The sequence below is a fragment of the Schistocerca nitens genome, chromosome 1 (genome assembly GCF_023898315.1).
Source record: "Schistocerca nitens isolate TAMUIC-IGC-003100 chromosome 1, iqSchNite1.1, whole genome shotgun sequence".
NCBI classification, from domain to species: Eukaryota; Metazoa; Arthropoda; class Insecta; order Orthoptera; family Acrididae; genus Schistocerca; species Schistocerca nitens.
In genome coordinates this window covers 153,111,598-153,127,638 of record NC_064614.1, presented here as the reverse complement: position 1 = coordinate 153,127,638, position 16,041 = coordinate 153,111,598, and the positions used below count along the sequence as shown (strand labels likewise).

Below are 16,041 nucleotides of genomic sequence, written 5' to 3'. Positions count from 1 at the left end.
TAAAGCTGAAAACCTAGTCATTGCCCCAACAATAGCACTTTGTGGCTAATAAATGCATACAGAAGTGAAGTAAAAATGGTGAGTTATTGAGCTAACAACATCAAGGGCTTACTTAGATTTTCATATTCAAGGCAATGGACTGATATACTACTGAAAAGGTGATGGAAAAGAGGTTACAAAAACCAAGCTGGTGAACTTACAAGTTAGTCCTGCTTAATTCTGCCATTTCATCTGGAAATTTGAAAATGGTTTCAGCTTGTGGACTTCTAAGCATGCGAGTTCTAATGTTTTAAATGGCTCTTCACCACAATAACCACTTATATGTCAGGTTAGAAATTTACATTAAATAATATACCATTTACATCATTTAAGTGTAACATAGTACAATATTGTTACATCAAGGATGCAAGCAGTTGAAGTATGTAGCATTACCATAGGAAGAACTTGCTTTAAAAAGGCTCTGATTACTTGTCGTGTGCCACAAGGCTCTGTTCTGGGTCCCTGTCTCTTTCTGCTTTTTATTAATGACCTCCCCTGAATCCCCCTGAAACTTCTCCTGTACTATTTGATGATGATACAAATCTATTGTTCACAGCACAGCAGTGCAACAAATGAGTAACCAAATATCAGATACAATGAGCAGGCTGCAGGCCAGGCTTCACAGAAATAAACTGTTGATGAATGCAAATAAAACAGCCTACATGCTTTTCTATCCATCAAAAAATCACCCTACGCAAATGGCATGAATAGTAATTGAAGTTCATGAAATTTTTCAAGTAGAAGCAACAAAATTTTTGGGAATATGGATAGATAACACTTTGGAGTCAGACGTACACAGGAATAAAGTACTGAATAAGCTGAACAGCCTCTGTTATTCATTTAGAATTCTCATGCAACATAGGTACATTAAAACATTGTACTTTGGTCTAGTTCATTCCGTTTTAACATAGTACATGCCCTTCTGGAGGTCAGTACACAAAAAATCTTTATAAAGTAATGCAGAAAAGGCTATTAAAGATAATGAAGCAAGAACATCCTAGATCATCATCAAATTCAATTTTCAAAATACCTGAAAATTTTATCAGTACCAGTACCCTGTGTTTACATAGTGAAACCAATTTCATTCGTTAAAAAAAGCATCTCTTAACAATAAATAATGGTATACATGATCACAATACAAGAACAAATTTGAGCATTCATTTGGTGCACCAGACACTAAGTAGGTATCAAGTTGGGTAAGGAATGATTCCAGCAGAAATAGTAAAGATATTACTGTCTATGTTCATTTTGAATAAAAATTTAGGTTACCTCTTCATCTCCTGCTTTTACAGCTACATGAACTGCTTTGACGCAATATTCCTGTGGAATGTCCTTTAAGTTGCTTACTGCAGTCCACAGTAATTTGACTGCCTGGAATGAAAACATAGAAGGGGGAAAAGTAGAGTCATGGTATGGAAAAGTTTTACAAAAGTCTTACCTCAATGTTTGGTTAGTAAAAACTTTATAGGAATCCATATATCCTTATAGTCATATTCACAATGTCACTTCTTTGTTGTTTATTTAATGTAAATTAAAATAAATTAAGAATTAATTTTTAATTGATGCAGCTATTTATGAATTCCTTATGAGAACTGCACATTTAAAATTCAAATTATATCCTTGATATTATGAGAAAGATAGATTGCTACTTACTGTAAAGCTGATATATCACGTTGCAGACAGGCACAATGAAAAGACTGTCACACACTGAGCTTTTGGTCAATAACTTCTTCAAGAAGGGAAAACACACACATGCACACAAGCAGGCACCTTTGAAGCACACATGACTGCTATCTCTGGCTGTCTGGCCAGAGTGGCTGGTAGTGGTCATGTCTATACATGGAGGTATAAGGAGGGGAGATGCCATGACGTCACAAGCTTGAAGCCGACAGAAACCGAGCTCCGCCATTGCAGTTTGGTCAGAAGACTCGTTTCGGATTGTGCTACTGTGTAGAGCTGCGTTGTTTACGGGTGTACTAACTGTTGGAATAGTGCTGCCAAGTTAAAAGGAATCACGTTCCACGCGTAAGTGGTCCCATTCGTAAAATATTGTCATTTATATTCGTGAGATGTGCGGCCTTATTTACGTTTGGTGAAACTGTTTTCTTCTTATTTTATTTCAGATTTCCGATCAATGAAGCTCGTAGAGCTCTGTGGGTTCATATGGTAAGAAGGAAAGACTGGATACCTAACAAATGGAGCAAAATATGTTCCCAGCATTTTCCAGAAGAAGATATTGACCGAACTTCAGTTTCAAGTGTTCGGATCAGGGAAAATGCTGTACCATCAATTTTTCCTGCCTTTCCACCTCACTTACAAAAGGTAGTCTACGTGAAATCAGCATATTGATTCTGAATTCCTGTAAAACTAGGAAATAAATGTACAATGCCAGAAAGTATGAATGTTTTAATTAGGCCTCTAATTTCAGTTGTGTTTTTATCTATAACCAATAACATGTGCGGATTACAGTGGAGTTAATCCATGTAACAATATTTTCATAGTTTTATCACATTTTCGAGTGTAAATTTCTATTTTTTTCATGAGAGTTTGTGTGTTTTGTGTAATTTTATTTCTGTGTAATAAGACTTCAGGCATTACATCAAGTTATAATTGTCATAATCTGCTCTTCCGCTTTGTCATATTTAATTTAACTTCTTTCGGTCATTAATTGCTTAACCATCCATTTGGGAAAATTCAACAAGTTGAATCAGTATTCTTTGATAATAGTTTCACACCTGTAAGCATTGGTGTCTGTAGTGAAAGAACACAACTTAAATGCCCCAGTAACAGCATTGCATTTACTCTTGTTGTGGGCAGCGACAAATTATCATATTGGAAAGAAGTGCTTAATTGTGTAAGATAGTTTGTCTAATATATCATATGTTCAAGTGTATATTGCTACTATTTCAAAACATACAGTGGATCCAAAACCACCAAATTGGCACTTTCTTACTGCACTGAGGGTGTTTGCAGGCTTTTCATAAAGGCAGGTTTCTTACCCCCTCACATCCACAGGTGTTTCTGTACTGTCATTGTAGTGCAAATAAATAGTAACAAGTCCAATCAGAATCTACAAATATTGTAAATGCATTATGGAATGCAAATAATTATAAGTAGGCTGTAAGGTGTAATTGAACAGTTACTATTTGTTTTCAATCTTTGTTTTCTGTAGGAACAGAAGAAGAGACGACCACCAACACAAAGGCAGCGAACATCAAAATGTACAGTTAATTTAACTGCTACACGCAGAACTCAAGATGAAGCCACTGCCAGCTTCTCATCCTGCTAATCCCACCACACCATTGGATGTAAATCCTGAAGAAACACCAATAGTGAGGAACCTTAAGAGGGATGTGTCTGTGCTCCTTATACCTCCATGTGTCTATATGATGTGTGCCTACTTTTCTGAATGTGTGTGGGTTTTCATTTCTTTTCTGAAGAAGACTTTGCCCAAAAGCTCAGTATGCAACAGTTTTTTCATTCAGCCTGTCTATTGCTCAATATGTCATTTTTGTGGTGAGTAGCAACTTATCCTTTTCATAACTATTGAGATTTCGACCTGGGCTTTCCATCATTTGCTATATAATATTATGATCTATAATGCATTAAAGTGTTTCTATGGTGCAGTACTTAAGTAGTAGACTACACATGCAGAGTTCTTGGGTTCAATCCCTCATCAATCCTTTTGATTCTTATCAGGACTTATACCTTCTTTTACCCAAGGTAGTGCCTGTTAATGTAAACATTACTGTGTTGCATCTTGGTTTCATGTCCATGTTGAACTGAAAATCTAATTATAGCTGGCTGCACAGATCAGTTCAGAATTTGGAGAAAAGCAATGAAATATCAGCTCTAAAAGCACTATGTCTAGTAAATCACTACCTTTATGTTGATGACATCTTTATCTTTTACAGTACATTAATGGCTGAGTGCACCAACCCTGGTCAAAAAGCATGATAACCAAGGTCCCGTGATCATGGTTAAAAGTAAATTGCATTTAAAATGTTTCTGCAGTGCACCAACGTTAATCGCTGGTCAGCAAACTGTCGTCAGCCAACTGTGCATTTGACCGCGGTAAACTCTCTACATTGCAATGGAACATATCCTGGTGATGCAAAGATGTTAGTAAACATGAAATTGCACAGATAATCGCTGGTACCACATTCTATCTTTGCTGTTTTTTCCATCGACAAGCAGAAGTGTGTGTACGTACCTCGGTACCTATTTCTGATCTGTTGGTTTCTTTTTTGGAGAATAATGGAGAATAAAAGAAGAACACTGAATTTCTCAAAGTACGAGATGGATGTACTTCTTGAACTGGTGGGTGCAAATGCATCCGTTCTTGAAAATAAGAAAACCGATGGCTGCAGCTTAAAAGAAAAGCAGGCTATGTGGTCCCATGTGGAGGCGCAATTTAATTCTACTCCTGGTAAGTTTACTCATAAATGAATAACTTTTCTAGGTTCGTCATAAGCGTAGGATATGGCACACACTGGCTTTTAGTTTGAAATTTGAAACTGTTATTGGCGTACCACTGAAATACGTGATAGGACTATGTACATTTATGGTTGGAATTGTTTTGTTAGTTTTAAATTTAAAATCCAATGCCTTGCTACTGTTAACTAAATATTATGTGACTAATGGAAGCTTTTATGTTGAAAATTGTGAACATAAGTTTCTCACTTAGCCCTGTGCCGTATTCTTCATATATGCCTATATCACTTTCTTTTTATAGAACTGATATGTAAACAAAAGCCATATACAGATCTTAGATTTTTATTGCAGTTATAAGTTAAGAGCCTCAGAAAGCAAAATGGACTTATGAATGTAAATAATTGTAAATAATATAAGAATTAATTTACGGTACTACAAACTACAACATTTATTTAATTTCAGGTGTGACAAAAAGATCTTGTGACAGGGTGAAAACCTGTTATGAAAACATGAAAAGAAGACTTTGAAAAGACCTTGCAGAAGAAAAGGTGGAAGTGTATAAAACAGGTGGGGGAGGGGAGGGGAGGGGGGAGGGGTGGGGAGGGTACCCAAAAAACCAAGATCCATGATTGGGCTAAACTATTAGAAATTGTTGGTTCCTCAATGAAACTGTTAACAAGTGCATACGATTCCGATGCACAGTTTAGCATGATTATGGATGTTGTCAACATGGAGTGCACTGCAGTGAGAACACGCCACCTGCTTCAGTTGTCGAGTTAGCAGAGTGCACACAACCTAGCGCTTCCCACACGCCTGTCGTAATACAAAGTAAAGAGACACCAAACAATGTTCTGGTGGATGTCACCCAGCTGCAATCTGTTTCACAGTCTCCTGATCAACCCAATGAAAACATTGGCAAGTCGAAAAATACATGGCATTGTCGCAGGATGCCTGCAAAACCAAGGCCATCAGGTTCGGGAACAGTAATCAAAAATGTGTGAAAGAAGAGTGTGGAACTACTGGAGGCCCAATTACACATGATGAAGGCAGAGCACCAAAAGGAGCTGAGGATTAAAAATTTAAAGATTCTGGCCCTGAAAGAAAAACTAAAATACTGGAAGAAGAAAAATGCCAGTGACACGTGACGTTTTTTTCCTGTGACAGTGAAATTTTGTAATTTTTTGTGCTGTGTTGTATTCTATATAATGTATTAAAGTTGTCTCACAGTTCAAATTGTTTCTCTGTGTTTTTCCTGTTAGTGGTACTGCTACTATCCTAGTTGGTGTCTGTCTAATATCTGCTTACAGCTTAGTTGGTCTGGACTAAGTTTCATCCAATTACTTAAAATTAGGATTACTTCATATATAAAAACAGATTAGCAACACTGCATTTTACACAAGTAAGCTACATGTCAGTTGCAGGCCTGCAACCCTAACGTCAGGTGCCAATTTCTACTTAAATGACTTAACAATGAGGTAGACTGTTAATGAAACAAAATAATAGTAATAAAGCATCCCTGTTACTCTAACTTTGGAATGAACATATGTGCTGTAACAGTTATATACATGAGGCCCAATGTTATCATGTGTTGCATTATTTATACCAGAAATATCCTAACATATTAAATTATGAGGGAAAGTGCTCCAAATCATAATTTTGTGTGTGCCATTTTCCGTGCAATACTCTGCACCTGGTAATGTTTATAATGGGAACCTATATCTTTTATGACAATACAATTTGAAGTGAGGCATTTTGAGAAATACATTGCTGTGGTGGGTTCTCTTTTCTGCAAAAGCAAGCATAGCATATGTGGCTTTTCTAGCCACACCACTTGGTAATGTGTGTGGTGGAAACCTGTAACATTTATCATAACAGTATTTGTAGAGGGGCATTATTGAATAATACATTGCTAATATGGACAGTAGTGAGATTAGCAGTGTGTGGCTTTTCTAGCAATACTCTGCACCTGTTAATGTTTATAATATCAGCCCATAACTTTTATCACAACAAAATTTGTAGCAAGATATTTTCAGAAATGCATTCCTACGATGGGTCACTGTTTTCTGCTTTAGTAATCATAGCATGTGTGGCTTTCTTAGCAATACTCTGCACCTGCTAATGTTTATGATGGCAACCCATAACATCTGCCACAACTGTATTTGTAGTGAGGCATTTATCTGTGGCACTATGCAATGACAAGGAATTCCCTTCTGTACAGGTGAGCATTAAATATGTGAAAAAACTGCATCAATATCAGTGACAGAGTGAGGGAGGGAGTTTCCCTCAGTAATAACTTAAAGTATGACACTTCGTACCATCAACCCACAGCATTACGGTTCTGCTTTCATATCTTCAGAAGTAGCACACTCCTTAACTAATTATTGCTCTTGCACTGATCCCCAAAGTATTAGACATTGCTGACAAAATTCCATTGCCTTTTGTAGCAATGAGAACTTGTTTTTGGTGGCAATTTCTAAACACAAATTTGTCTTCAGCGTCATGTATTTTTTTTAATACCATACAGTTGTGCATAATATTGTGTAAAGTGCTGCTACACGCATGACTGACTAGAAATAAAATGTAATTCAATTCTTTGCACAACCTTATAGCCACACACACTTATGTTTGAAGAAAATCATATTGTTTGTTTACAATATGATTAATATGGAAACAATTGAACAAATAAACAGTCGCAAGCTGACATTTTATGTTATTACACAAATGATTATTTATTTTCTGCCTATGTGTTTACTGCATATTCACAAGTTTAAGCTAATCTAGGTGATAAGACTGCATTAATACTGAGCAGAAGTGCAGTAAAATAATCTCTAAACTGAAAGGTTCTAATAATGAAGAATGTGCTCTTTTAACATTGCAAAACTGTTGGACATTCACATATTTGTTGTTACAGTAGAAAATTTAAGAGATGTTTAGGATCTACAGTGAACATAATACAGAAATATCCATTATATTTTATTCCACTCGCTTTTACTCTCACACTCTCTAAATGTAATGGGGTCATTTGTTTTCAAATTTAAGTACATACCCAGAAACTGAACATGTATATAAATAACAGAGTACTGCATTGCTTTCACAACCAATGTGATGCAAGAAATATATCTTTAATAATGAATTATCAACAGTTCCAAACTAAAAAAAATATCTCACAAAAGCAGCAGCTGGGTAATTGTCTGTAGGCAGCACATCCTGTCCCTGGCACGCCAAAACCTCAAATTTCGCATCACACACCCAGTTCAGTGAGTAATTTTATGTTCGCTAGACAGCAGAAACAAAATATATTACATGCTGAAATAATCTGAAAAATTGAAAATACGGCAAAATCCCATAACTATAAACATAATTTTTCATTATGAACCATGTCTGAATTTATGTTAGATTATCGTAAATGTTCATTAATTATAGCACGGCGAACTGCTCTTCCAGGTAATGTATCATCACGATACATCTGCTGTCCAGGTAGCACTGGTTCGTTGTCTTCAATGTTTGGGCCTCTCTCATCACGTAACTGATTTAAAAGTCGAGAAATTTCAGGATCTTCTGGTGGTTCTTCACTGCTTGTACTCCTTGCAATATTATGCAAGACAGCCGTACCCACAATTATTGACATTGCTTCCTGTGGATTACATCTTATTCTTACAGATAAGATGGGAAATCTTTTCTTCCACATACCATATTTTCTCTCAACAGTGTTTCTAGTTTTAATATGAGACCTGTTATGTTGATGCTCTGCTTCATTTTGTGGATTTAAAAGTGGAGTTAACAAGTAGGATCTAAATGCATAACCACTATCTCCCAATAAGTGACCTTGCAGTATTTCTCTGTTTTCTAATTGAGCTCTGTGAGCGCAGTTGAGAAATGTGGTACTGTCGTGCACAGAGCCCGGTCATAGAGCGACTATATCTCTTATTAACAAATTGTGATCACTTATGGTTTGACAGTTACAGGAAAAATATGATTTCCTATTGCGTAAAAGTTCAGCATTATGCCCTCCAGGAGACTGAATTCTTATATGGGTACAATCCAAGGTACCAAGAACGCCAGGAAATCGGTCCAATTGACTAAAACCATACATCACAGAGCGCACTTCTTCTCTTGTAGGAAATTTTATAAAGCGAGGAGACAGTGATGCTATGATGTCTGATACATCACTGATGATTTGTTGTGCTGTTGTACGATGTACATTACTGTTGTCCCCAATAAGAATGTTGAATGCACCTGTTGCATATGCCTTTAAAGTAATCAAAAGTCTGTTTATTGGAGAAACAGGGTTATTCCAATCAGTAGGAAATTCTAACCTATCATTAATTTGGTTTAATAACCACCACACTGTTTCTTTTAACAGACGAAATCTCTCTTCAAACTTCCTGTCACCATAATCTTCAAAAGGGTTTCCCCTTTCCACAATCACTCCAACATGATTTCGGTCACGAGTTGAATGGTCAAGGTATAACAAATCTTCCTCAATGCCACCCATAACATCAAAACGTGCCACCATCTTAATAGCGTATGCTTCTAAAACCGTGGTTATGTCAAGAAAACCAGGAAAGAGCCCCGGTTAAATATAACCGTGGTTGATTCCCTTGTTTAACTTAGATCGACGTTGGTGCACCAGAATACGGCGCTGAACAGGATTATATATCGACTTAGCCGTGGTTAACTGTTAATCGAGATTGGTGCACTTGGCCATAAAAGTTAGAATTCCTGTAATTAATAATGAGAGTAGTTTAGCACTAGTTACAATTGGTTGTTAGTATGCTTTGAAGATGTACAGTCAACTGCAATAGATGTTTCTGCCTTTTATGTATCTAGCAATTTGTTCCACATCCCTGAAGGTCCTCTTTAACAATGGGATGTATGGAACATAATGTATAAATAAATGAGTGAATCAGTTAATCACTGTTAGATAGAAATTTTGCATTCTATAGATATCTGCATTATATCTATTGGGGCCAAAGAAAAAACTCAGGTCATGTGTAAAAAAATTGTTGTGTGTATGCCTGCATACTGGCTATTTCTGGAGTACTAGATACCATGGTGGCTTAAGTGCAGCAACAAAAATAATATTAGTCATTGGCACTACTTGTGCTATTAGTTAAACATAAATTAAGCAACCAAAATTTCTAGCTCTGCAGATTGGATGGCAAGTGACATGTTAATAAATGGAACTTAGGAATGCAAGTCTTGCTAACATTAGTACTTGGGACCAAATTTATTAATGTTTATTTAATTGATGTGGTCTCAGAAACTCAAAGCCTTAACCATAGTTCTCATACAGCTGAATCACAATGCAGGATTATACTCTATAAAGCATTCAGTAACAATTGGTTTTCCTTCCTGTATCAGTCAAATGCAATGCTGATATTCCTCTCTCCTTAATTTTTGTGATGAACAGTCCCACATATGATGTGACACATTCACATGGAATGTAATATTGACTCTGTTTTCAAATGTTTACATAGTCTTTAATACTACAAAGTACATTTATACTTTATTGGTAGGGATAAAATGCTCAAGATGCTTTATTTTCTGAGAAACCAACTGATTTGTTTTTCTAGAGCACCACCTGGAATACACTCATGAAACAGATACGACAATACTGCAAGCTTCAAGCTCCTAAGACTGCACAGTTAAGGAGTGTGTTGAATAAGGATGTCATAAAAACTTATAAATGTGTAGTGTAGCAGCAATTAATAGTCAAACCTAGCTATAAATGGGAACACCGTAATAACAATATCTCACAGGCTGGTCTAGATGGAAATTAAAAAGAGTACCTCATTAATTATTCCACCAATTTTCTGTTTTATGCTACTACAAGTTCAAGCCAGAAAAGTAACAAGTAAAATAAGCTTCATGTTTATATAGTTTCAATTTTGTGGCCAAAATATCAATGTGAGTTAACTATTATGTTCCTCAAGTCACTGCAACTGACCTTGTGACATGGGCAGTTATACTGCTGGAAAAGCCACCATCATAGGGGAAGGCATCTAGCACAAAGGGAAGCAGGAGGTCCACAATAATGTTCATGTTGTCCACAGTTGCTATAGTGTCCTTGGTTACTACCAGCTGTACCATGCAAGCTGTAGCAAATTTGCCCCACACCCCAATTCTACCCCCATTGGCTTGCATTCATGGTGCAGTGCACATTCCAAGCAGCCATGTTATTGAATTATGGTATATCCAGGCATGACCATCAACACAGTGTAACAAAGAATGCAATTTATCTTACCAGGTGCACATTTACACTGACCCAGGTCCAATGTTGATGACAGTGTATGTACAGGAGTTGTATTTGGAAACATACAGGGGTTGCCCACTGTGGAGTCCCATGTTTAATGCTTTGGAGACCAAGCCCAAGTATAGCTTGGGTCACAAGTTTGTGTTAAAAAGATTGTGCACAAGTATAGATCAGGCCACAATTTCATTTCTGTAGGAGCCACCCATCACTCAAAAACTGAACTCATTTTGTATGACAACAATGTACAGATCATTTTGTATGACAGCAATGTATGGATGTTGATAACTGCCCCTTTACTGGTGCTGCCTTCTGTTGTCAACACCAGCAAATGTAGCAGCTGCTGTCACAAATGTTTGAGTCAATCTGATCACACTGACATAATTTCATGCATGTACTCATGAGATTTTGCAGTTTTCTGTCATTTTGCTACTAATTCATCACATTTGCTGAGTGAGCAAAATATTTTGGAATCTCATGAGGAAGAAATTGCTCAATAACTCACCTCACACCTTTTTCTTGGGAGAATAATTACACTTTCTATTATCATTATTTTAAACTTTATAATCTATCAAAGAACTAAAGTAAATATGAAAACTAAATCATAAGCTACATCCTTTATTAGTATATATTACTACTGGAGATACATCAATTACATATTCTTGCAAGTCACCTGTCTCCAAAGAGTTTGCAATGTGTGCTAAACTGTGTGCTCTGAAACATTTATGCCGTCACCAGATTTATAGAGTGAGGAAGCCTCTGACTTCCATGGTCTGTGATGGGGCATTGATGTCCTGCAGTTTGTCACCTACTGACAGCTTCACTAGTCTTCAAACACTTTCCATAGATGCTCACAACAGTAGCACCCAAACAGCCAGCAGCTTCACCATTTCTGGGATGTTCATTCCAAGGCACCAGGCCATAAAGATCTGCCCTTCATCAAAGTCACTGATGTCCTTGGATTTCCCTATTTGTGGCCCATGTCATCACTATAATGATTCCCACTTTGTCTTGCTCTCTTTATGTCATTTACTGTATTACATATCTGCAAGTGCCAACAGGCAGCATTCACTTTTGCGGTGGGCAGTGGTCATAATGTTCTGGCTTATGTGTATATAGTGGAAGCAGTAAAGGTAACAACTCAACATATAGTTGAGGCATTGAGAGGTTGATAAGCACATATAGAAGACTGAAAACATTGCTAAGATTTTGCATGATGCCTTCTTAACAGGAAGCAGCAAACCTACATCTACATCTATACTCTCAAAGCCACCATGAGGTGTGTCCCCCATTGTACCAGTTACTAGGGTTTCATCCCATTCCATTCATGAATGGAGTGTGGGAAGAATGAGTGTTTGAATGCCATGCTGTGTGCACTAATTATTCTAATCTTATCCTCATGATACCTATCTGAGCAATATGTAGGGGATTGTAGTATATTTCTAGAGTCATCATTTAAAGCCATTCTTCAAACTTTGTTAATAGACTTTTGTTTGTTGGTTGGATGGCTTGTGAATTAAAGAGACTAAACTGCATGGTTATGAGTCCCTTTTTCCTTGGTCACAAAGTACTTGAATTAAAACCATACCCCAAAAGAATCCTGTCACCTGAAATCAATAGCAGGAAGAAAATGCATAAAATGAACCGTAACCACACTGAAGGGGAAAACAAAAGAAGCAAGCCAAAAGTGAAAACATTAACGAAAAAGAAAAAAGCTGTAGAAGGTGTTTAAGCAATACAGCAGATGGCCTGGGCTGGCTGATCGAAAGAATAAAAAAGGATGAGCCAACCACTCTGCAACACATCAGAATCTCCAGCCTAAAAACACAAGACAAGAGAAACACAGATGGTGAAAAAATGAACACAATGTCGAGCAGACAGCACCAGAGGGAGTGAGGAAGAGTTAAAATGGAGGAAGGGAGAATGTCTGGGAGAGAAGGCCACATGCCCACCCTTAGACTGAGTGATAACCCCCCACCCCCCCCCCCCAAAAAAAAAAATAAAACTTAAAAAAAGACCAGCCATTGTCACCTAACACCATAGGTAGTGCATCAGGAAGGTTAAAAGATTGCCAGAGGGCAGATAGATTGGGATAGTTCTACAAGATATGGGCTGGTGTCAATCCAGAGCTACAGTGACACTGGAGTGGGTCCTCAAGATGGAGGAGGTGACTTGGAGTCAGCCAAGTATGGCCGTTGCAGAGCAGGCAAAGGACAGCGTAGTCCCTGTGAGTAGATCACATCGATGACATCCACACATTCTTTGTCTCATATATAGCACGTAATCTATTTGGCATACTTAGGGCATACCATTTGATATTCCAGATTCTGAAAACTTTTGGCATAAGACCGATCGGATCCTCCAGCGTGCTGGTCTCTTGAGTCAGTTTACTCATAGCCTGTTTGACCAGCCTGTCACCAAGGTCATTTCCCAAGATTCCGATATGCCCTGGGGTCCAGATGAAGGCCACTGAACATCCACAGTTTTTGAGGGCATAAAGAGACTCCTGGATAGTCATTACCAAAGGATGGTGAAGGAAGTACTGGTCCAGAACTTGTAGGCTGCTTAAGGAATCACTATAGTTGAGGAAGGACTCACCTGTGCAGGAGTGGATGAGCACAAGAGTGTGAGAGATGGCTACCAACCCTGCAGTGAAAACACTGCAGCTGTCTGACAAGGAGTGCTATTCAGTACGTCCAGCATGAGCATAAGTGAAGCCACCGTGACCATCGGCCATCGAGTCATTGGTGTAGACTATTTCTGAGCCCTGGAACTCCCTGAGATTAGAGAAACATTGGCGGTGGAAGGACTCAGGAGGAACAGTCTTTTGGGCCTTGTGACAGATCCAGATGTAGCTGTGACCATGGCATGGGCCATGGAGGTGTACATGAGTGGACCCACAGGAAAGGTGGTAGTTAAGTGAGAAGGGACCAAACACAGACTGCAATTATAATCCCCAATGTGGGCCGCCATTGCAGTAGAAGTATCACTAAGTTAGGGAAAAGGAGATGGTAATTTGGACTTTGAGACAAGCTGCAAATGTATGCAGTACAATTTGCAAGCTGTTGTTGCCACCTGATCTGCAATGGAGGAATCCCAGCTTCCAGGAGTAGGCTGTACACTGGGCTCATCCAGAAAGCTCCAATCACAAGTCGAACTCCAGAGTGGTGTACAGGGTCCAGCATCCGCAATGCTGAGGGGGATGCTGAATGACACACCAAGCTCCCATAGTCAAGACATGACTGTACAAGGGCTTTGTATAGCTGCAACAGTGTAGGGTGATCTGCACCCCTTTCAATATGGCTCAGGAATTCAAGAACATTAAGTTGTGGCCAGCACTTTTACTTAAGCTGATGAAGATGGGGAGCCAAGTTATGCAGGCATCAAAAACCTGCCCTAAAAAGTGATAAGTCCCCACTATGTTAAATAGTTGGTTATTGGGGTAAAGTTCTGGATGTGGGTGGACAGTATGATGACAACAGAAGTGCATGACATACGTCCTGGCGGCTAAAAAATGAAAGGTGAAGGTTCATGACTGAGCCTTTCATATGGCTCCCTGCAGTTGATGTTCAGCCACACCAATAGTAGATGTGCAAAAGGAAATACAAAAATCATCATCGTATAAGAAGGATGATACAGAGGAGCCCAGTGCTGCTATAAGACCATTAATGGCCCTAAAAGGGGTGAGACACTCAGTGCAGAGCCCTGTGAGACCCCATTCTTGTGGATATGGGGTGACACACTGACCTGACTCTAAAGGTGTGGAACGGCAAAAAGTTCTGTATAAAAATTGGGAGCAGGCCCCAGAGACCCCACTCATGCAAAGTAGCGAGGATGTGGTGTCGTCAACTAGTGTCATATGCTTTAGTCAGGCCAAAAAAGCTGATAATAAGGTGATGATGGCAGGAGAAGGACATTCACATGGCAGGCTCTAGGTACACCAAGTTGTTAGTGGTGGAGTGACCTTGGCAAAAACTGCCCTGGGACAGAGCCAGATGCCCTGAGACTAAAGGAGCCAACACAACTGCTGGCTCACCATGCGCTCAAGCAGCTTGCACAGAAAATCAGTGAGGTTAATACAACGATAACTATCCATATCTAGCGGTTTCTTACCAGGTTTTAGCAATGGAATGATAATACTTTCTCACCACTGTGGTGGGAATTCATCATCGCTCCAGATGTGGTTGAAGACGGGAAGGACGTGGTGCTGCTAATCCACCAACACTGGCCCAAGGAATATTTCAGGACAATTGACAAGAGCACTGAGAAATTAACACTCACTGAATGAAGCATTATATGGCTCAGGGTGGCATGTAGCAAAAGATAGGTGTTGTCGTTCCATCCACTGTTTTAGGGGATGAAAGACACAGTGGCAATTCTCAGAGGCAGTGGTTTGAGCATAATGTTTGGCAAAACACTCTCCGGTTGCATTTGGGTTGGTATATACAGCTCAGTGTGTGGAAATCCCAGGTATACGTGCAGGGATCTGATTTCTGTAAAGGTGTCTGAGCTTACTGCAGACATGGGAAGCAGAGGTTTTGATGTGTGCTGCTTATGACATTGTAGGGCCTACCTACAATCCCTAATGGCCACAGCAATTTCTGGCAACCACCAATGCACTGTCTTCCACTAGGGACAACCTGAAGAACAAGGACTGTGGATTCAGCTGCAGAAACAATGGTTGTAGTAACATCCTTGATCACTGCTTCAAAGTTACCAAACAATGGAGATCCAATGGTAGCAGAGGTGAAAGCATCCAGATGAGTGACACAGGGAAAGGGACAGGAAAAGTGGAAAGTGGTCACTACCACACAGGTCATCATAGATGGTAGAAGACCAGGACTGAGATCAATGGCCGAGTACCTGCCATGCATCACACTGAAATGAGTGGGGACACCTGTGTTTACAAGGCAAAGATCATGTTGAATTAGTAGATTCTTGAGATCTTTACCTTAGCCAGTAATCTTGGTTCCATTCCACAAGGGGTTATGGGCATTAAAATCACCCAGAAGTAGAAAGGGGGGGGGGGGGAGCTGGGAAATTAGTGCAGCCAGTACATGATATGGCACTTCACCATCTGGAGGAAGGTAGATGTTGAAGATGGTAATTTCCTGTGTTTTTCTCACCACAACAGCCACAGCTTCTAAAATTATTTAAAGGGGCACAGGCTCACTATAGACAGAAGTAAGGACACATAGACATACTCCACCTGACGTCCTGCTACAGTCAGAATGATTTTTGTAACACCCCCCAATAGCCACAAAGGGTTGGGGGTCCACAATGCTTGAATCAAGGCTTCCTGAAAGGCAGTGCAA

At 39.0% G+C, this 16,041-nt stretch overlaps 1 protein-coding gene across 1 annotated transcript in view; it reads right to left on the bottom strand.

The window, feature by feature from the left end:
* The window catches only part of LOC126243870 (serine/threonine-protein phosphatase 6 regulatory ankyrin repeat subunit C-like), a 383,629-nt gene that overhangs the window by 24,618 nt on the left and 342,970 nt on the right, over positions 1–16,041 (bottom strand). The window contains exon 21 of the mRNA XM_049948195.1: positions 1,309–1,410. Coding sequence (XP_049804152.1) covers positions 1,309–1,410 — 102 coding nt within the window. The remainder of the gene's footprint in view (positions 1–1,308; positions 1,411–16,041) is intronic.